The following is a 22,012-nucleotide window of genomic DNA, read 5'->3' as shown; positions in this document are numbered from 1 at the left end:
ATGGGATCTCACAATCCACCCTCCTTGGGATCCCAACGTCCTCGCTGGCACCCCGCCTAGTGTTTGGCTCTGATACCATTTGTGACGGCTTAAGCCCACAACTAGCAAATATTATCTGCTTTGGCATGTTAGTATCGCTATTAGTCTCATGGTTTTAAAACAAGTCTACTAGGGAGAAACTTATGAAAGAATCGACTAAAATGAAGTATATTCGATAAGATTCACGTGAATACTTACATTTCGCTAGAATTCTTACGAATCGTCAACTGAAACTATTACGTAACACGAGACATTCGAATCTAGGACACATATGTCCAACTTCTTAGCTCAACACGTCCGAATTCAATTTCCCAAGTAAAAACACAAGTGTGTGGTTTTGCAAATTATTTTCAGCAACTTTATTGTCGTGTTTATGCAAATAGTGGAAGACAACATGTTCGTGGGAGTATCACCGTAGCTGGTTTCCATTACATCAGCTGGGTCGGTGACCTGAACAACTTGAATACAGTTCATAATCCAACCTAACTCTCTATTGAATTGTCAAAAAATGTTATTGAATCACGTTAGATTAACGACTAAAATTTAAAACATAATCACTATGCATCATTAACATCGGTTACAAATGTTAAGTTTTTTAATCTTTTAAAAATAGAGTATAGTAGGGTTTGGGTTTGGTTAGTTTAGAGTTCAAGACTCTTTTTGGGTCGGTGAGATTGATCCGATCAGAAAAATGCCCACGAAACCGACATAAATTACGATCAGCTCGAGAGTGCCATTTGGTTGGGATTATTATGAGTAGTGACATGCATGGCGAAATGTGGATCCAAAAAGACAAAAATGTCCCCACACGACAGGCTTTCCAGCTCGCCCACTCTGCCACTCTCATGTAATTTACCCAACAACCATGTCCTGTTTGGGAAATTCCCAACACCACAAGAGTCTATTATATGAACAGCTTAAGAAGATGGTGTAGGAAGTGTCCTCATAACGCTTAGGAAAGCTCCCATGGCTGCTCGTTTCCTTCTTCTTCTTGGAGTTCTCGCCTTCCTCTGCCTTTCACCGGCAAGCGTTCTTCATGGTGCGGTGGTCGGCTTTGATGGAAACCCCGGAGGAGGAGGAGGGACGGTGAGGAGGCCAAACGAGAGGGTGATGACGAAAATAGGTAAGAAACTAATTTTAGCGTTCAAAAACTCGATTACCTGAAAAACCTGATCAACTCAACTCAATCTGTACGGTTTGAATTGAGTTTATAAACTTATTCGAGTTGGGTTAAGTTTGAATCATAGTGGTGTTCAAAAATTCGATTGCCCGAAAAACCTGATCAATCCACCTCAACCTGTACGGCTTGAATTGTGTTATAAACTTATTTGGATTGAGTTAGGTTTAAATCAGAGTGGTGTTCAAAAACCCGATTACCCAAAAATGCCTGATCAACCCAGCTCAATCCGTACAGTTTGAATTGGATTATAAACTTATTTGAGTTGGGTCATGTTTAAATCATCGTGGTGTTCAAAAACTCGATTGCCCGAAAAACCTGATCAATCCAACTCAACCCGTACAACTTGAATTGGGCTATAAACTTATTCGAGTTGAATTAGGTTTAAATCATAGTGGTATTCAAAAACCCGATTACCCAAAAATACTTGATCAACCAAGCTCAATCCGTACAGTTTGAATTGGGTTATGAACTTATTTGAGTTGGGTCAGGTTTAAATCATCGTGGTGTTCAAAAACTCGATTGCCCGAAAAACCTGATCAATCCAACTCAACTTGTACGGCTTGAATTGAGTTATAAACTTATTCGAGTTGAGTTAGGTTTAAGTCATAGTGCTGTTCAAAAACCCAATTACCCAAAAAAAAACCTGATCAACTCAGCTCAACTCGTACGATTTGAATTGGGTTATAAACTTATTCGAGTTGGGTTAGGGTTAAATTATAGATGTGTTCAAAAATTCGATTACCCGAACAATCTAATCAACCCAACTCAATCAGTACGTTTTGAATTGGATTATAAAGCTATTCGAGTTGGGTTGTCTTAAATTTTATGATTAGGTTGAGTTTAGTTTATTATTTAATAAGAATCGTCTGTAGACTGTGGATGGGAGTGCAAGCGTCGATGTGGGGCGCATTCGAGGCCGAACCGGTGCTTGAGGGTGTGCGGGACGTGCTGCTTGCGCTGCAACTGTGTGCCGCCGGGGACGTCAGGTAACCGTGAGATGTGCGGCACTTGCTACACCGGCATGACCACGCATGGCAACAAGACCAAGTGCCCTTAATTTCCCTCCCCTTTTGGTTTATTTCAATGGTATAATAAAAATAATTATATGAAACTACAAGCTCTTAAATGCAATTTTAATATAGTTTAGGGACCAAATCACAATTTAATTTAATTTAAAAATTTTAAGAGTTTTAATATTTACGGACATATTGTTTGGTAGGGTTCGGTAGCATAGCAGCTCAGTCCAATTAACATTAACCACTGGACTTAACGATTCGATACTCATCTACAACGCTTCAGACCATAATGAAATTAAACATTTCTAAATTTTTCATTCACAATCATTCTCGTGACGTGAAATGAAATATTAAGCGAGCGGCAGAAACCAAATCTTAGAAAGACGTCATCTCCTAAAAAGTGGGTCGTGAAGTTCTTTCTTTAAAAGCAAGCGAAGGGCAAGTGGGAATTCGATCGTAATCATTTTGGGGAATGGTTTTGTCAAAGATTGAATAATTATTTTATTTCTTGATGCAGAAGTTCTTCGGATACTCGAGTTATTTATGTATTTATTTTAATTATTAAATTAATTATTTATAAATATGGTCAAATATTTTGTACCAATTGATTCATATAGGCTATAATATGACTATTTCTAGGTATACATTATTTGTTCTACTCTATATGGACTTTAGGTTATTCTTTTTATAATATGATTGAAATATCAATTCTAAATAATTTCCATTTAAATTATTATTAAATAAAATTATCTCTCAAAACTTTTCACTTTCACAAAAATAATTAACTCTGACTATTTCTCAGGTGTTTAAAAACTCAATCGACTCAACTCAATTCGTATGATTTGGATTGGATTTGATTCAAATAATTAAATTTTTTATGGACTGGTTTGGTTCCTGAATTCCCGTCAAACTAGATTAGATTAAACCGACTCGAATTTAGTGTTAATTTATGGGCGTGGGTCACACTAGACCGACCAACGTACCACTATGGCAAACCCATTAATACTAAAGAGTTCTTAATATAGTTTATATATTTTTATTTGGATTGGGTCGCTCGGGTCAACCTGAGGGCCTTGTCCCACGAACCCGAAACCGAACCGATTCTATTCAACCCGAAAAATGAATTCAACCCTAAAACCCGAAAAATGAATTCAACCCTACCCGAAATGCTAATCTAACCCAACTCAACCCTTGTAGTTCATGTTGGATTGGTTCGGGTTGTCGGGTTGAATGTACACCCCTACCAACAACCTTTTAAAATAATTTTTAACTATTTAGAAAGTATTTTTTTAAAGAATATATATTCAAATTGAGTTGAAAATATTAATTAAATGTTTGAAAATGTTGAATAAACGATCCGAACAATCCGAACCAACTCAACCCGAAAAAATTTACAGCCCGAACAGTTGAATTTCGTAAAAAAAAAAAAAAAAAAAAAAAAAAAAATCCCAACCCACAAACAACCCTTACGTGATATAACTTTGATTTACTTTTAGATCGCTAATGAGGCTAATGACGATACGTAACAGATCAAAGTGAACAATATCAGCTAACAGTGGACTTTGACTGTTACACTTATTTACTTTTAACACGGAGGGATTTTAGGTATCTCGTGTTTTTAAAATTTGATTTAGATGTTGATCAAACACGACGGAAATGATCGAGTATGAATTAAAATTTGATTGAAAGTAAAGGTGGATGATGATGAAAAAGATGGGAAGGTGAAAGATGTTGGGTTGTGTTTGAGAATGCATAGTGATTGGTAGTGATGGGGTATGTTGGAGCATGCTGCGTGGCCGTGCATGGCACAGAAAGACAAGCTAAAAGAGCACGCACTCTCCCTTTTCTTGCACTCTCAATGGCTATCAATTCCATTTTTTGGGTCAAAATCCCATCCCCCTTTGCCTATACATTGTTTCCTTTGCTTCAACTATCTCAAACATTCTATGCCCCACTTCATTCCCTTTCACTTTCTCTCTAACTTTTGTTTTCCCTTAATTCTTTACGCTTCCTCCATCGATTTCGTTTTGGGTCTTTCGTCTTTTAAATGTATTTTATTTTGGTTTGTGTCCGAGAGTTAGATTGGACTTGGTACCGGCGTTATTGTCTTTTTTGGACTTTCCCCTCAAAATTATGCTAGAGAGAGGTTTCCACATCCTTGTAAGAATGTTTCGTTCCTCTCTCAACCCGATTTGAGATCTCACAACCCACCCCCTTCGATCCCTAGCGCCTCGTGCACCCTTATAAAGAATGGTTGCACCCTTATAAAGAATGGTTAGTTCTCCTCTCCAACTGATGTGAGATCTCACAATCCACCCCCTTCAAACCCCAGCGCTTCGTTTCCATCTCCATTTGGGGCCCAGTGCTTCGTTCCCCTCTCCAACTGATGTGGGATCACCATTTGGGGCCCAGTGCTTCGTTCCCCTCCTCTCCAACTGATGTGGGATCACCATTTGGGGCCCAGTGCTTCGTTCCCCTCTCCAACTGATGTGGGATCACCATTTGGGGCCCAGTGCTTCGTTCCCCTCTCCAACTGATGTGGGATCACCCTTCGGGATCCAGTGCTTCGTTCCCCTATCCAACTGATTTGGGATCTCACAATGCACCCCTTCAAGGCAAGAAGGCCCAGCGCTTCGTTCCCCTATCCAACTGATGTGGGATCACCCTTCGGGGTCCAGCACTTCGTTTCCCTATCCAAGTGATGTGGGATTTCACAATTCCTTCGAGGCTAGCACTTCGTTCCCCTATCCAATTGATGTGGGATTGTTTCACAATCCACCCCCCTTCGAGACGCAGTGCTTCGTTCCCTTTCCTCTCTCTAATCAAACATTTACTTGTATCCTTTACCACATGACCCAAAGGTTTAGAGGAGTTCTTTTAGCTTGTTTTGTGTTCTTTTAACATGTTTTATCTTCACTCATACTTTCTACTAGAATTGCTCCAAACCAAACCCGATTAACTTCGAAGTTCCTATGATTAAACCATTGAAAATGGGAGGTGCATATTGTTAGTACAGTATTCTTTTTAAATCTTCCTTAACCATCGTATTTTCATGATCACTTCCATTTGAATTTAGTTCGAGAATGTTTCGTTTCACCAAACTAAGTGTTTGGTGTGGTGAGGCCGTTCTAGTGCATCTACCTTTCCTTTCTCCTCGGTTCAATTTGAGCTTGGAATTTCTTTCTATTCCCATTCAAACTGTTCAAGAAACCAAACAAACAAACAAGAAATGTTCATCTATCTCAACAAGAACACAAAGAACACAAACAACTCAGGAATTATTTCAATCTTCCAAACCCTATTTTCAGTTTCTCAAATGAAATTCAAAGCACAGTGTTCCCATATATCAAATCCATTTTCATTTCCCTTTCTCCTCTGTTCTGTTTCTGTAAGAACTACCCCTTTTTATGCACAAATCTCACTCTAAAACCACAATTTCTTCCCATCATTACATTATTGAATCATAAACCTTAAATCCTTAGCTTCCACTCTCTGAAATGCTTTGCAGAGAAGGCTGCCATCCTCTCGATTTAGCCGATGAACACACTGCTCTGTTTCTCTCACTTTTCATTATCTAAAAGGAATTGAAAACAAGCAATGATCAGATTCCATATATGAATCACAGATTTTCCAGGAATTGAAACATGAACATTGAAAAATACCCACCTGATTACTATCTCCTTCAGTTTCCTTCTCAAATTTTTGAAGTTTTCCCTCAAAATTCAACATGTTTTTCTTCATTTTCGCTTCCTGTTTGGCTTTCAAACCCTGCAAAACGTCTAACCCACAACAAGAAATTAAGAACCCAGTTCGCAAATCAGAGGAATTAATTGAACAGAGCAAGAAATTGAAGGATTGAACAAACCTTGGGTTTTCACGAGGCGGTAAATTTGGCCTAGAACGAGGGAATCGGTGGGCTTGAGCAGCTTGATTCGGGTCAAACGGACCGAGTTAGAATTCGTGCTGTTTGTTTGCCGGTGATTATCGCGGCGGCGGCAGTGAAGGTCAGAGGTTTCCGATGAGCAGATTTCGGTGGAGATTAGAAGAGCAACGTAGTGGCCGGGATTTGACTTCATAATCTCGCCGGCGTTCACTGGCCAGTATAATCGGTCGATTTTTCCGGCTGGGTGTTGTATGATTAGAGATGCTGCGTCTACGGCTTGGCAATTTCCCATCGGTTCTGTTTCTCTCTCTACTGGTAATCTGCTTCTCTCTCTAGAATTGGGAACTGTGGCGGCGAGGATGAAGATGAAGAAGAAGATCGAATTTGAGATTGGATGGTAGAGCACCGACCTAATTTATAGTCTGTTAAGTATATACGAAACGGTGCGTTTTGATTGCTAGGGTAATTCAGTAATTTCGTCAAGGGAGAAATTCGTCATTTCCCTTTGAAAATAATGAAAGCGCTTTACCGTTTCTTTTTTCTTTTTTTTTTTCTTTTTAAAGTACAAATAATAAAATCAGGTTATAATTTTATATTATTATTATTATTATTGAATTTAGCTTATTTAGCTTATTATTATTATTATTATTATTATGATGATTATTATTATTATTATTATTATTATTCTCACGAGTCGAGAACATGCATGAAACATGCCTTTTTGAAAGGTCGGCCCGACCTTAGACCTTATAATGAGACCAAGTATAGGGACAATCTCGACCTCGTGCCAAAGCTAAGAGGTTGGATTTGAGTTTTAATGGAAAATTTTCTCTTCTTTACCTCGTGTCGTAATCGTTCTGTGTTGGCACGTAATTTTTATACATGCCCGTTTTACCTTTTTTTAGTTGACCAATTCCTTATATGGAAAAAAAAAAAAAACATTAATGCACTGTGTCATCAATTTCCTTATATCGAAGTAACTCCCAAACATAAATTTGTGACCTAATTTATGTTGAATTAAATGTGAATTTGGTGACTAAAATAAGAGTCAACTCATTAACAAATATTATATTCCACTTCTAATAGATATTGTCTGTTTTGGTCCGTTACATATCGTTGTCAGCCTCACAGATTTAAGACGGGTCTGTTAGGAAGAGGTTTCCACACCCTTATAAGGAATGTTTCGTTTTCCTCTCCCACCGATGTGGGATCTCACAATTCAAGTCGGTAAATAAAACTAATATATAAATAATTGAGCTGAGTAAATATATGATTAATAACTATCTTTTGTCACTATTCGGTCTATGTATTTAGTTGGTCTAAACATAATTCAACGAGCCAATTACTATACTAATTCTTCTCGAAGATCATAACTTCAAATCTCTCGGTCCAAACAAAAACATTCTTAATTGTTTCTTCATTTTGTCTTAGGTTGTCACCGTGTCTATGTTTTTAGCTAGTCTAAACACAATTCAACGAGCCAACTAATATACTAATTCTTCTCGAAGATCATAACTTCAAATCTCTCCGTCCAAACAAAAACATTCTTAACTGTTTCTTCATTTTGTCTTAGGTTGTCATCGTGTCTATGTTTTTTGCTCGTCTAAACACAATTCAACGAGCCAACTACTATACTAATTCTTCTCGAAGATCATAACTTCAAATCTCTCCGTCCAAACAAAAACATTCTTAACTGTTTCTTCATTTTGTCTTAGGTTGTCACCGTGTCTATGTTTTTAGCTCATTCAAACATAATTCAAACGAGTCACTAACTCTTCTCAAAGTTCATAACTTGAGATCTCTATTTTGGGTCGGAACAAAAAGTTCAAAAACAAAACCCGAGCGCGTGCATAAATTAAAACATTGTCCACCCCAAGTGAAACTAAAGTGAACGGAAGAAGACTGATACATCTCCTCCATGTCCATCTTTTTCTTTCTTAGCAGTGGACCAAGACAATGTCACAGTGACATGGGATCAATGGGGACCCATTAACAAGGGGTCCTTGCCAGGTTGTAGCAGCCATTGGGAACCAACCAACAAACCAACAAACATTCATTAAAAATTCTGATGCTAATGTCCACTGAACCAACACTCTTTGTCTGATTTTCTGTCTTCCTTAAAATCTCCTATATGTTCTTAACATTATTATTACCAACTAATCTTCATTAAGATATCATTAAAACTTGATTATCATTGCATAATTTGTCACCTAAATCCCTAACCCTTTTTGCTTAAGTGGGGTTTAATGATTGTGTATCGAACGTAATCTTATCAAACCCTCGTACTATTTTTACTTGATTTCTCATGGTTGTCTTCGTGGGAGTTTGGGTTGTGTCCTAGTCCCAGTATGGCTAATCGTGCGTCCTAGGAGTTTGGGTTGTGTCCTAGTCCCAGTATGGCTAATCGTGTGTCCTAAGAGTTCGGGTTGTGTCCTAGTCTCAGTATGGCTAATCGTGTGTCCTAATCCCAGTATGGTTGATCGTGTGTCCTAGTCTCGGTATGGCTCATCGTGTGTCCTAGTCTTGGTATGGCTATACCCTATGCCCAGGATTCAGAATCTAGATTCGTCGTTTGATGGCCCTAGCATTCCCTTGCATCCTCCCCACAGACCAACACGAGTCTATTCAGCTTGTTTGCATCATCCCTATAGACCAACACGAGTCTTTCCAGCATGTTTTGTCTTCACTCACATGTAGTCTATCCAGCTTGTTTGCATCATCCCTATAGACCAACACGAGTCTTTCCAGCATGTTTTGTCTTCACTCACATGCATCATAAGATTATACGTGTAACGCCCCATACGCAGGATATGGATTAGGATTCAGAATCTGGATTTGGTACCTAGTGGCCCCAGATGACCCCATCATTCCCGTGTATCATCTACCGGATGAAAGATTAGGATTCAAAAATCTAGATTCAGCACCTTATGACCCTAGCATTCCCTTGCATCTTTTGCGACATGGTCAAGTTACCTATTCCTTACTCTCTAAGCGTGAAGACTATCACCCACAAACCTGACTAGACACGAGTTATTCCAACATGTTTTGTTCTCACTCGCATGCATCCTAGGAACATATAAAATTTCTACGATCGAGCCACTGAAAAAGAAAGATGCAATTTGTGTCACATCGACACTCCAATTTACAGATAATTTCTTAATAGATATTTTCATCATTAACGAGACTAAATTGAAACCGAGCCCAAATTCTAAAAACTAATTTATAATTAAGTCGATAGAAGTAATCGTAGAAACTAAATTTAATAATTTAATTTTAAGTCCCTGAAATTTTCAAAATTTAAGGGTATGAAGTGCAAATAAAGCAAATTTAAAGGTTTTAATGTTTTTTTTTTGGTTGGTTTAAAGCATTTGCAATTGTAGGTCTAACAAAGGACATAATCCCAAATTTGGCCTTGTATTTTTGTGCTGGAAGTGTTTGTATTACAAAAAAGGGACCAATAAATAAATACCCAAAATTTGGTTACAAGACATAGGAATCTGCTTTTGGAAATTGCAGAGAATGTTTGCCTTTTCATGTTCTTCGTATAATCCAAACTTGTCTGAGCTGCTCTTTCTCTGTTCTTTCCTCCAATTGTCTTCTTTACTTTATGTTCTATTATTCAAACATTTAGTAATCTAATAATTAGTCCGACTTTAACGACTCATGTCCAGGATGTCGAAACTGAATTCGGCATTTGATGGTCTCGACATTCTCCTGTATCTCTTGCAACATGTTCACGTTACTTACTCTTTCGCTTCTAAGAGTGAATCCAGATTTCGAATTTTGATCTGAATCTTGAATGTAGGTTGTTACAGATGGTATTAGAGCGGTAGCTCTCTTAGCAACGTCGAAGTTAGTGGGTATATGACACCCGAGTAAAAGAAAGGGTACAAAATGAACTGAAACCCACATCCGAATGAGAGCGAATCCTGATCTAAATCTTGGACATAGGTTGTTACAGATGGTATGAGAGCGGTAGCTCTCTTAGCAACGCGGATGTCGGTGGCCATATGACACTCGAGTAAGAGAAGGGGTACATGGATGAACTGAAATCCACATCCGAATGAGAGCGAATCTTGATCTAAATCGTGGACATAAGTTGTTACAGATGGTATTAGAGCAGTAGCTCTCTTAGCAACACAGGTGTCGGTGGGCATATGACACCCGAGTAAAAGAAGGGGTATATGGATGAACTGAAATCCACATCCGAATGAGAGCGAATCCTGATCTAAATCTTGGACATAGGTTGTTACATATGGTATTAGAGCGGTAGCTCTCTTAGCAACACAGGTGTCGGTGGGCATATGACACCCGAGTAAAAGAAGGGATACATGGATGAACTGAAACCCACATCCGAATGAGAGCGATTCTAAGGATAGGACGACTAAAAAAACGTTCAGAATAATTGAAAGTTACTACCTATACCAACAATGTGCACCTGCGTTTTCAGTGGCTCAATCATATGAATTTCATGGTTAAACGTGTTTTACTTGAAACAATTCTATGTTAGATGACCTCCTAGAAATTTTCAAAAAATGAACGTGAATGAAGACAAAATATACGGAAAAGACTCGTGTTCGTGTAGGACATCCGTTAACATGCATGAAAAATATTAAACATATTTCATTTTTTTAATTTAATAACCCTAAAAGAATAAAATATTTATTTATTTATTTTATTAAATTTTCAATGATAAATTAGATGGGAGGATTTTATTGTAATTTTGATGGATTTATTATATATTAATCTGTTAATTTTGAATGGGCCTCTGGCCTGTCTGAATGGTCATTATATTATTGGGCTAGTCTCTGGACCGTAGAGTTGACATAGTTGGGCCCAAAAGTACTTTTGGGCCTGTTAGGAGAGGCCCAAAATTTACAAGGCTTCTGTTTCAGCAACGTGGCATGGCCATTATTGGCTAACCAGAGATGCTCCGACTCGATTACGACCCTTGATTCGATTCAGCTAGATTCTTTGATAATGTATGCAATCATTATCATCTTTAGGATCAGATGCTCTCGAAAAACCGGCTAATCTTGCATTTTTTACTCGGTGTAATTCAATGTTTCAACTCGAACTTTCGTATTGTTCTTAAGAAAAAAATAGTGTCTTTTCAAGTCGGCCTATTACGTATCACCGTCAGCCTCACGGTTTAAAACACGTTTACTAGGGAGAGGTTTCCACACCCTCTATAAGGAATGATTCGTTCTCTTCTCCAACTGATGTGAGATCTCACAATTCACCCTCTCTTGGTGCCTAGCATCCTCGTTGGCACACCGGCCGTTTGTCTGGCTCTGATACCATTTATAACAATCAAAGCCCAGCGCTAGTAACAATACACCCCTCTTGGGGCTTAGTGTCCTCGTTGCCACACCGCCCGATGTCTGGCTCTAGTACTATTTGTAACAGTCAAATCCCTTCACTATTAGATGTGGGATCTCACAATTCACCCTCCCTCAGTGGCCAGCATCCTCGTTAGCACACCGCCCGTTTGTCTAGCTTTGATACTATTTATAACAATCTAAGCCCAGTGTTAGTAACAATCCACCCCTCTTGAGGCTTAGTGTCCTCGCTGGCACACCGTCCGATATCTGGCTCTGATACCACTTGTAACAGTCAAATCCCATCACTAGCAAATATTGTCCGCTTTGCCCATTACGTCTCGTCGTTACTCTCACAGTTTTAAAACGAGTATGTTAGAGAGAGATTTCTACACCATTATAAGAGAAGTTTCGTTCCCTCTCGAACCGTCGTGGAATCTCACACAGTCAATTTCTACCTAAATTCAAATTATCGTTTATTAGTTCCCTCTCGAACCGTTGTGGACCCAAGCATGATTCGATAATTTTATTATCATCATTATTATTATTAAACACGTGGACTCAAATCCTTTTTAAGGACCGTAAATAGACAATAAATATTATTTTATTTATTTAGTTTAAATATTAAAAAAATTATTTTAAACATGGAATTACATGTAAGTGGCAATAAAAAAAGCCAAAATTTTGCTAAAATGCTTAAAAATGGACTTTAAAGTAAAAAAAAAAAAAAAAAAGATTTTTTAATAAATAATAATAAAAAAATGTTTTTATGTATAAATTTAAGAGATGGAAAGAACATATAAAAGGCGTCATAAACGCAGGCGCCATTCGATATTGCGCTCTCCGATTTACCTTTCGCCTCTTCGGAATTTCAGGGTTCAGAGGAACACTGGAAAATTGGAAACCCATTTCTTCCGTCCGATAAACCCTCGAAATCTCCTTTCAATTCGTCGGAAATGGGAGAAAACAAGCGTAAAAGAGGCCGAAAGCCTAAAAATGCCAAGCCGGAGGCCCAAGATTTTCCTCCGCCGACCACCGCTACGGCCACCAGTGTTGCGATGGTTATGGACGATGTTTTTTCAGTCAGCAACGTTGAACTTATGGACCCAGCTTCCACTTCCAAACATCACCAGAACCGCCGTGGGAGGCCGAAGAAGCTTTCGAAGCATGTGGAGAATCCCGACAAGTTCCCGCAATTGTCTCCATCTAGACGTGGCTCTCGTGGAGTCGAAAAGGGGGAATTTACTGCTTCCGTCGATGTTTTGCCGCCTGCTGTCGTTGCGGAGCGGGCGCAGCCGGAGTGGCCGGGTATTGCGAGAGTCGTGCCGGCGATGGATGCTGTTGTGAAGGTGTTTTGTGTGCATACGGAGCCGAATTTCTCGCTTCCTTGGCAGAGAAAGAGGCAATATAGCTCCAGTAGCAGTGGATTTGTGATTGGTGGAAGGAGGGTGCTTACTAATGCTCATTCTGTCGAGCATTATACCCAGGTTAAGCTTAAGAAGCGTGGGTCCGATACAAAGTATTTGGCTACCGTACTTGCAATCGGGACTGAATGCGATATCGGTAATGATATTCTTTTTCCTTGACCTCTCCCACCTCCCTTCCTTGTGTGTGTGGGGTTTTTTTATTCAATTCGTGATGATTAGAATGGATTTTGACGGTGAAATCTTCACTGGATTATATTTTACCAATTTTCTATGTTCATCATAAATCTGAAATTGTGCGAACGCTATCATGAGTTGTGGTTATTCATTTATTGTTGCTATGAGTTGAGTATACTAGTCATGCCTTTGTGGGCTTAAGTGCACGGAAATACATTTCTTAGGCTTAGGAAATGGCGAAATGCATGTTAATTTAGGAAATGCACGAAGATATGTTATAGACACTAAACTTGGTTACTTTAGATGAGATTCACAGTGTGGATTGATGTTTCAATACCGTTAAGAAACTTAATAATGCACAGATAATATGAAAGATTGATAAGAAATAGAAAGACAAGGGTTGATAAATTTCTCCATTGTTGAAGATATATGATGCAAGTGGATCAAGATCCATGTGATTATGGGCTTGAACCTACATTTATCTCCTTGTCTTTACTTGCATGAATTTATATAGTCGTGAACTCCAAGTATTGAGTATTATGATGTATGATGTTGCAGCAATGCTTACTGTTGACGATGACGAGTTTTGGGTGGGAGTTTCACCGGTAGAATTTGGGGAATTGCCTGCCCTTCAAGATGCTGTAACTGTTGTTGGTTACCCAATTGGAGGTGATACAATTTCTGTCACAAGTGGGGTTGTATCGCGGATAGAGATCCTGTCTTATGTTCACGGGTCTACTGAGCTTCTGGGCCTTCAGGTTTTGAGCTTTTGAAACTAGACCATATTGTCTGCTATTTAGTTTTTCAGGAATGGGGACAATATGGCTGATGCTTTTCTTTGATTGTTTTGTACTTTAGATAGATGCTGCTATAAACTCTGGTAATTCCGGTGGGCCTGCCTTTAATGACAAAGGCAACTGTGTAGGCATTGCATTTCAGTCACTGAAGCATGAAGATGCCGAAAATATAGGCTATGTCATACCAACACCGGTTATATTGCATTTTATACAGGATTATGAGAAGAATGGAGCATATACAGGTATTGGGCACTTAAGAGTGGGATGAAGATCAGACTGGTTCTTTTGTTATGATTTACTTGGTTCTTTAATTTAAGCTATAACATTTCTTGGATTCCAGGGTTTCCAATTCTTGGTCTTGAGTGGCAGAAAATGGAAAATCCTGATCTTCGCAAGGCTATGGGTATGAAGCAAGATCAGAAGGGTGTCCGTATTAGGCGTATCGATCCCACTGGCCCAGAATCCAAAGTTTTGAAGCCTGCAGATATTATTCTCAGCTTTGATGGGGTTGATATTGCAAATGATGGAACAGGTAAATTTATGATTTATTACTTTTGCACAATGTTAAAACATGATCCTTGAATTGGCAACCATCTAACGACTAATTTAGCCTCTACTTGAATAATAGTTATTACATTTTCAATTACTTCCATTAACACTGACAAGATTGGGGAAATTTACCTATATACATATAAAGGCCTTCTCACGAATATTCTTTTTCTTAGAAAAACAATTATATTTTTATTAACGAATTACCGAAAGTGCAAAAAAAAAAAAGGTAGATAAAGTATATTCACATAGACTAACCTATCCAATAGGATTACAAAGTATCTTCTGATTAGCAATATGCGACGGGGATTGAGTGCAATGTTCATTCCCAAGTACATCCAGTGGAAGTCAGAGAAATAGAAATTTCCTATTTATATAAAAAAATCACCTCCCTTCCCCACAAAAAATCGTTTGTTTCTTTCTAGCTATTATTCTGTCAAGACTACAGCACTTTGACATACTTCAAGGAGGGTAAACCACCAATGAATTGAGGAAAAATCTCTCCTATGGTAGAAGGCTGAACCAGGTTAAAAGCATAGTTGCTGACTACCATTGTAGCAATATTTTTAAAAAGCAAGCCTTTCTCATCTATACTTTTTCTTATCTTCTTCTAAATACTAGATGCCTATTTCTATAGAAAATTTCTCATCGCATTTCTTTAATTTTACTTTATTTCTTGTTTAACTATTCATTACTTTTCACATGTTTTCTATTCTTTTCACCTTACTGTTTTTTCTTTTGGCATCTTGCATTGCACTTAATGTCTAGAGGCACTATTGAGCACTCAATATGCCCGGTGTCTTTAGAAAACACTGATGCATTGCACTTAATGCAGTGCATGGCAGAATCTAACCCTTAGATTGTTGCTTTTGTGTCTATACAAGTTGTAACCTTATTTTTGGAAAAGAAATTCTGTTGATTACTCTTCTTGTGTATTTGATATGCCACTCTCCTATTATTTTGCAGTTCCTTTCCGGCATGGTGAGCGTATTGGTTTCAGTTACCTTGTCTCCCAGAAATATACTGGTGATAGTGCAACAATAAAAGTTCTGCGCAACTCTGAGACACTCAGTTTTACCTACCAGCTTTCATCTTACAGAAGGCTCATTCCTGCCCATAGCGAGGGCAAAGCTCCTTCTTATTACATTATTGCAGGATTTGTCTTTAGCACTGTATCAGTTCCTTATCTCCGTTCTGAGGTTTGTAATCCAAAATGCTTCCCTTCCTCTCCCCAAATTCTGATTTTTCTTGATGATTTTCTCTTCTGCCTTTTCTAGATTTTATACGATGGACGTTAATATGATAGGAAGTGCATCCTTCATTTGTCGGTTATAGCAATCATTTTGTTAGGCATGATACTCTTATTGTCTGTGCAACTGCTATTGCTCTCATCTATCCATGCTCAGTTTATTACCTGCTTTATTTTGTACTAATTTACTCTTAGATTGTGAGTGCACTGTAAATGAAATGTTGAAACTTGTAGCAACAGCATCCTCAAAATGTCCCCAAGTGTCTTGATGTGTTGAATTTTTCTTTTTTTAACTATTAGCTTTGCCTCTAAACCCTAAACATAAAATAGAACTGCTTAAACAAAGGGTGTTATACGGCCCTTCATTTTTCATTGATTCAAAGAACATTTCACTTGTGGAATGATGTACCTTTTGGTTCTCAAGCGGCTTTCATTGGAGGATGTGAAATCTTAGATCCCATCTTGATTAATAATTAGACAATAGATGAATGGGGGAGAAACAACCAAAGAGGCTTTGTTTTCAAGATAGTGTATGCTAAATTGGTTGCTTACTGAATTAATGCTCATTGTCATTGCAAGAGAAAATCTCTAGCTTTTATAAGGCTGTCACGTGGGAATTTTCCCTATTGTTCATTATTTGTGTTGGGAATATTTTTAGGGAAATATTTGGGATGTTATTAGGATTATTAGGAGAGGACATATCATTCATCAATAGAAGTTGGTTAGTGTGATATATTTAGGGCGTTTTGTTGGGAAGGTTTGGTGGTAGGCAGAATTTGGAGAGAAGTGTTATAAGAGTCCAGATCTCACATAGTGCTTTAAACTCGTAATTTTTCTTTATTAGTTCAATAATATTTTCTATTAATCTCCGTTTCAAATGGTTCCTATCAATTTCGAGTTGTGTTGATGGTGTTATTAACGAAAAAGGTCAATAAATGTTAAGGAGCTAGGATATCTGTATTGAAATATTCACTCTTGTGTTGTATGTTCTCTTGAATTTAAAGAAGCTGGATGGGTTTATTGGGGATTTGTTTTGAAAGGAACTAATTTGGTTGGTGGTTTTTATTGAGTTAGTTGGAAGATTACTTTCCTGTTGATAGAAAAAGGAGGTTTAGTATTGGAAGTTTAGGAAAAAGAAAATTCCCTACTCCGTTAAAGGGGCGCTTTACAGGCAAAATAGACGACATGATGCTTTATAGCATGAGGTGGTTAGTTCTGTTGAAGGAAAAGCCCTGTTTTAACCTGAGATATGGTACACATTGATGGAATGATCTTGAGTGTTAAGTAAAGAACTTTGAATCAATAGTGGATGGTGATAGCATGGTACAAAATGGAATAAATTTGAGTAGAGTTCACTAAAAAATTGTGTTTTGTAGCTTTTACTGATTTGATGGTAGGTTTACATACACAATGATACTGAACTTTCTGAAAATGTCGAATTGTAGTACGGAAAGGATTATGAATATGAAGCTCCAGTCAAACTTTTGGACAAACTATTGCATTCAATGCCACAATCACCAGATGAGCAGCTAGTAGTGGTTTCTCAGGTTCTCTCTTCTCCTCTCTCATCTTCACTTCGGTGTTCAATATATCGTTGTGTATTTTGCTCAGACTTCCAACTTCTCAGCCTTTTCTCCTCTTATCTTATATAAATTTCTTGCAGGTACTTGTGGCTGATATCAACATCGGATATGAAGACATCGTTAACACCCAGGTTTCGATTATATCTTATTAATAGTCTTCGAAAGGATATCATTATAATTGTAAGTAATAACTGCGCTTGTTCGTCTTTGTGCGTCATAGGTTCTTGCTTTCAATGGTAAACCCGTGAAGAACCTCAAGAGCTTGGCTAACATGGTCGAAAGTTGCGATGATGAGTTTTTGAAGTTTGATTTAGAATATCAACAGGTGCTAATTCCCTTCTTCCTTCATTAAGGATTATTTCCTCTCTTTGTTAATGATATCTCTAAGGCTCATTGCTTGTTTGCTACAATCTTCCAGATAGTTGTCCTCCGTACAAGCACAGCCAAAGCAGCCACTTTAGATATTCTGGCAACACACTGCATACCCTCAGCTATGTCTAACGATCTCAAGGCCTAACTTCAGATTGAAAAATTAGGTACACTTGATTACATAATTTTTCGTACTCCGTTTTCCAACCTGCTGAGTATGTCAAGGTTCTGAAGGGTTCCATTTGTAGTATGTGTATGCTTTCCCTCTTCACGACGCTGCGTTTACTGCAAACGGTAGGATGTAGTAGATGTTCTGAAGGATTAGTATGTAGGATAGTATGAATCAGGTGTTAGAATTGAATTGTATCGACTTCTCAGCTCTTGGAAGTTTTGATTAAAATGATATTAGTAGCAAGTTAGGCGAATTTGACAGCTTTATCAGTTCATCAAATCACTATACTACTGAAACTCTTACCATTGATACTGCATCGAAAATCAGCCTATAGTCTCCAAGTCTCTGACAGTGTCGTGTGGTTTCTCGAGTAACTGTTGACGATGGTTGGTCGGGAGTGAATTATCTTATGCGATAAAAGCTACGGAATGTCAATCCGGATTAAGGGGTTTGTGTGAGAACTAGAACCAGGTTATGGGAATCTTGTTTCTTAGCAAGCATTTGTGTTAGAACTAGAACTCAGTTAGTTGTTATCTAAATTCCTTCCATGATTCAAGTCAGGCTGATGTGAACATGACATTATGAGGGGAATGCACATTGTTCCTTTGCTTGTTTTTTAGGAGTTCCTTTCTTATGCAGAGCATCGTAGCCATCTCCAATGACCCCCACCATAATCTGAATGATTAGTTTGAGGAGGAAATTACTACAAGATTGATTTCTATATCTTTGAATGATTCTTTATTGTAAAAAAAGGCTACGAATGTTCGTATTTGGCTGTTAAGGACCTCTCCAATGGCAAAAATGGATTGCCCAACCCGCCCCTAAAATATCCTACATAACAAAAGGTATTATTTGATACAAAGAGACTTTCTGGTGGGACATGGGCTAGACTTTGGTTGTGCAATGGTAAGCTGATTAGATGATGTTTGGCCATGTCACCCTCCTTCGAGATGCATGCTATAATTTCTATCAATTCACAAGGTTAAATGGATTGCCCAACCCGCCCCTAAAATATCCTGCATGACAAAAGGTATTATTTGACACAAAGAGACTTTCTGTTGGGACTAGGGCTAGACTTTGGTTGTGCAATGTAAGCTGATGAGATGATGTTTGGCCATGTCACCTCCTTCGAGATGCATGCTATAATTTCTATCAATTCACAAGGTTAAATGGATTGCCCAACTTGCCCCTGAAATATCCTGCATAACAAAAGGTATTATTTGACACAAAGAGACTTTCTGCCGGGACTATGGCTAGACTTTGGTTGTGCAATAGTAAGCTGATGAGATGATGTTTGGTCATGCCACCTTCCTTCGAGATGCATGCTATAATTTCTATCAATTCACAAGATTAGGTTCAGATTAATCCATGGAAGGATTGTTTAACAATCATTTTTATTATTTGAAGGTTAATAATAGTTGACTCTAATTAAAATAAAATTAAATAGTAAAAATGATATTTTTCGAATTCTTAACCTATTTTATTTATAAAAAAAAAAAAAAAATTCAAAAATTATTTTTTGCACAATAAATGTGATTCTATAAGTTTTAATTCGTATGTCATTATATCTATATATCTATATATATATATAGTATAAAATTAATAAGATTTTAAAGAAAAGTAATACAAGTTATTATTTTATTGATTTTTTTTTCTTTTTTACTTTTTGACAAATTTATTCAACAATTAAAAATTGGGTCGATAAAAGTTACTTTTATTGAAATGGGTAGTTTTTTAAAAGATTTTTACTTTTTTATTTTTTTTTATTTTTATATTTTTTTTAATGTTTTTTTGTGGTTAAAATTAGTGTTGAAAATTGAATAGGGTCAAAACTACAAGAGGTTTGACTCATGAGGGGTAAAAATTTGATTTTTTCTTTCTCTAAATTTTTTTATAATAAAAAAATAAGTAGTTGAATGGGCCCCCGACCCGCTAATTCGTGCCCCATTTACATCCACACCCGGTCGAACTTGTACGAGAGGAGGAAGACAAAGGCCACGGCGTCTACCTCTTTTTCTTTCCAAACCAATTCTTCCTCAGTCGGTGGCTTTTAATCCTCTGCGTTTATTGTTTTTGATTCAGATTCTTCTCTCTTCCCACGTCGTTCAATTAGAAACGCCATCACAATTCACAGATATGAGCTCCGGCGAACCCAATTTGGACGAATTCTTCGTAGAGAAGAAGCGCGCCAGGAACCCTTTGGTCCCCCTCGGTAATTTCCCCAATTTCTTCCTCCTTAGTATTGTTACTTCTTCAATTTCTTAGGATACTCTTTTCCGCCGTTGAATTATGTCATAGGGTTGTATTGGACGTGCTGAATTCTGGGTATTTCAGAATTTTCGAAATTGTTGCCCAGCATGTTCTTTGGAATGGGGGACTATAAGTACAGATACTCTGTGAATATGTATTGGTTACTGTTGTACTCACAGGCCTTCATGTTGTTGAACTAGCGAAAATCAATTTAATAATACGAAAATTTGAAGCCGGATTTATTGAAGAATTAAGCTTTTTTTCCCCCAATTATGTATCCACAAGCATGGAGATTTTAAGCAGATTTTAGGAAGGGGGAGATTTTCCTAGCTCCAAAGAGTTTCATTCCGTGCTTTCACATGATTGAAACTGCTTATGAGAGTCAATGCTTGTTAATTCTAGGCTATAGAGCAATATATTTTCTTTTTCTGGGTGGCAATGGTGCTGCCGTGCTATGTGTTTCCCTCTTTTGGTTTATGTTTGATAGAATTTAATATCAGGTGCACTTGTCACTGCTGGAGTCCTCACTGCTGGATTAATCAGCTTTAGACAAGGAAACTCTCAATTGGGGCAGATGCTAATGAGAGCTCGTGTGGTTGTCCAAGGCGCTACAGTAGCACTGATGGTTGGCACCGCTTTCTACTACGGCGATAATCCCTGGCGGCCGAGTTAATATGTCAATGTTCTGCTTTTTATGATTTGCTTTTCAGGATCTTGTTTTACGTTGAGAGATTTCGGTAACATTGAAAGATTGTTGTCTTTCAATCTTTCTTCAAGTATAACAACAGGTCATTCGGTGATTTGATGACAATTTTTATGTTATGTATTCATTCCTAGGGCATAGATGAGTTGCCTTCAAAGATATAAATCTTGGTGTTATGTTGGAATATTGAAATTATAAGAGAAAATCATTGGGTATATTCTCAATATCTTCATCTTATTTTGATGAGCGTCCATATATTATATATATGCTTCTGTTGTCTACACAAGAGGGATGAGATCTGATGGAGGAGCTCACTTATTCTAATTTTCTTCTTCTCTCCTTTATGTTGAGCGTATAAAGATAGCTATTTGAAGAGAGTTGTTCAAGACTCTTGGTCCCTTTCGAAAAGAAAGTGGCGCTATCAACATCTGACCTTCCTCATCCCTTATCCCCCAAGCCTTTAAGCCAAATTGTCCTTTTCCCATCTGATCCAAATTTTGATTTAACCAATGGAGTTAATCACTCGACAAAAGATGCTACGATTTCTCGCAGTTATTCTCCCTCACATGGTGACGATTTTGATGTTGGATTGTTATTAGCATCTGTATTGTGGATTTAGTTTTACAGCCTTTGGATCCTAACATGCATGATGTTGTTATTTGAAGACCCTTATTTTGTAGCTTTTGGTTCGTTATTTTAGGAGTGTCAAGGGAACGCCTCATCTCCCTCCATCATCAGTACCTTGAAAATTTGCTTCTCTTTTTTAAAGCTTGTGGTTTCAAGGTGCGTGAAATCACTCCATTGATATAAAAGGAAACCATGTAGGGGTTTAGTTAAGCCGTGATTTACTTGGGGGTTTACTTAAACCGCAGTCTACTTGGATTGTATGAGGTTTTTGGAGTTCTGCTTCTTTAATGTTGCTTCATTCTCTTCTTTCAAGCTTCTAACTGCCTTTCATTCGTTCTTATAGCAAGGTTGATTGCTCGGCTTATACTACAAATGGTCTTCTTTTTGTGGCTAAAGCTTCAATTATAGTTACTTTTTACTTGTTTTGTTGTCGATCTCCCTGTTTTTGGATGAGTAAGTCTTTTGAGCTTCCCTAGTGTTTTGGAGGATTTCCTTTGTCTTCCGTGCCCCTTTTAGATGGCTTTCTTTCGTGTATGGCATTGAGGGCTTCTTTCTTTGCAAGCATTTTCTCTTGTTTTGTTCTCTCTTATTTGTGGTTTCGAGCTTCAAGATCTCCGCAAACTTGTTCTATTCAGTTTCTTGGTTCAATATTGGGGTGTGTTTATGTTCTTTT

At 37.8% G+C, this 22,012-nt stretch overlaps 4 protein-coding genes across 4 annotated transcripts; 3 read left to right on the top strand and 1 right to left on the bottom strand.

Annotated features, from left to right (window-relative positions):
* Nucleotides 1-957: 957 nt before the first annotated feature.
* Nucleotides 958-2,330, top strand: LOC111802325 (cypmaclein). The gene is made up of 2 exons (XM_023686645.2): nt 958-1,162; nt 2,092-2,330. The coding sequence occupies exons 1-2, from the start codon at nt 1,006-1,008 to the stop codon at nt 2,274-2,276; spliced, it is 342 nt and encodes a 113-aa protein (XP_023542413.1). The 5' UTR covers nt 958-1,005; the 3' UTR covers nt 2,277-2,330.
* Nucleotides 2,331-5,493: 3,163 nt separating this feature from the next.
* LOC111802061 (uncharacterized) lies at nt 5,494-6,502 on the bottom strand. Its single transcript, XM_023686313.2, has 3 exons — nt 6,101-6,502; nt 5,902-6,014; nt 5,494-5,809 (listed from the first exon to the last, which is right to left on the bottom strand). Exons 1-3 carry the CDS (start codon nt 6,408-6,410, stop codon nt 5,714-5,716), a joined length of 519 nt encoding a protein of 172 aa, XP_023542081.2. The 5' UTR covers nt 6,411-6,502; the 3' UTR covers nt 5,494-5,713.
* A 5,749-nt stretch (nt 6,503-12,251) lies between these two features.
* On the top strand, nt 12,252-18,025 carry LOC111802356 (protease Do-like 9). Its single transcript, XM_023686686.2, has 9 exons — nt 12,252-13,002; nt 13,599-13,798; nt 13,899-14,079; nt 14,178-14,369; nt 15,353-15,585; nt 17,081-17,182; nt 17,299-17,349; nt 17,439-17,543; nt 17,637-18,025. The coding sequence occupies exons 1-9, from the start codon at nt 12,396-12,398 to the stop codon at nt 17,733-17,735; spliced, it is 1,770 nt and encodes a 589-aa protein (XP_023542454.1). The 5' UTR covers nt 12,252-12,395; the 3' UTR covers nt 17,736-18,025.
* A 1,695-nt stretch (nt 18,026-19,720) lies between these two features.
* Nucleotides 19,721-20,949, top strand: LOC111801443 (RING-H2 finger protein ATL48). The gene is made up of 2 exons (XM_023685443.2): nt 19,721-19,971; nt 20,510-20,949. The coding sequence occupies exons 1-2, from the start codon at nt 19,896-19,898 to the stop codon at nt 20,680-20,682; spliced, it is 249 nt and encodes an 82-aa protein (XP_023541211.1). The 5' UTR covers nt 19,721-19,895; the 3' UTR covers nt 20,683-20,949.
* The last annotated feature ends 1,063 nt before the right edge of the window (nt 20,950-22,012 follow it).

This window comes from Cucurbita pepo, chromosome 9 (assembly GCF_057944985.1).
Source record: "Cucurbita pepo subsp. pepo isolate OVF chromosome 9, ASM5794498v1, whole genome shotgun sequence".
Lineage (NCBI taxonomy): Eukaryota > Viridiplantae > Streptophyta > Magnoliopsida > Cucurbitales > Cucurbitaceae > Cucurbita > Cucurbita pepo.
Note: the sequence above shows the minus strand (reverse complement) of the source record. Positions and strands in the feature narration are given on the sequence as shown.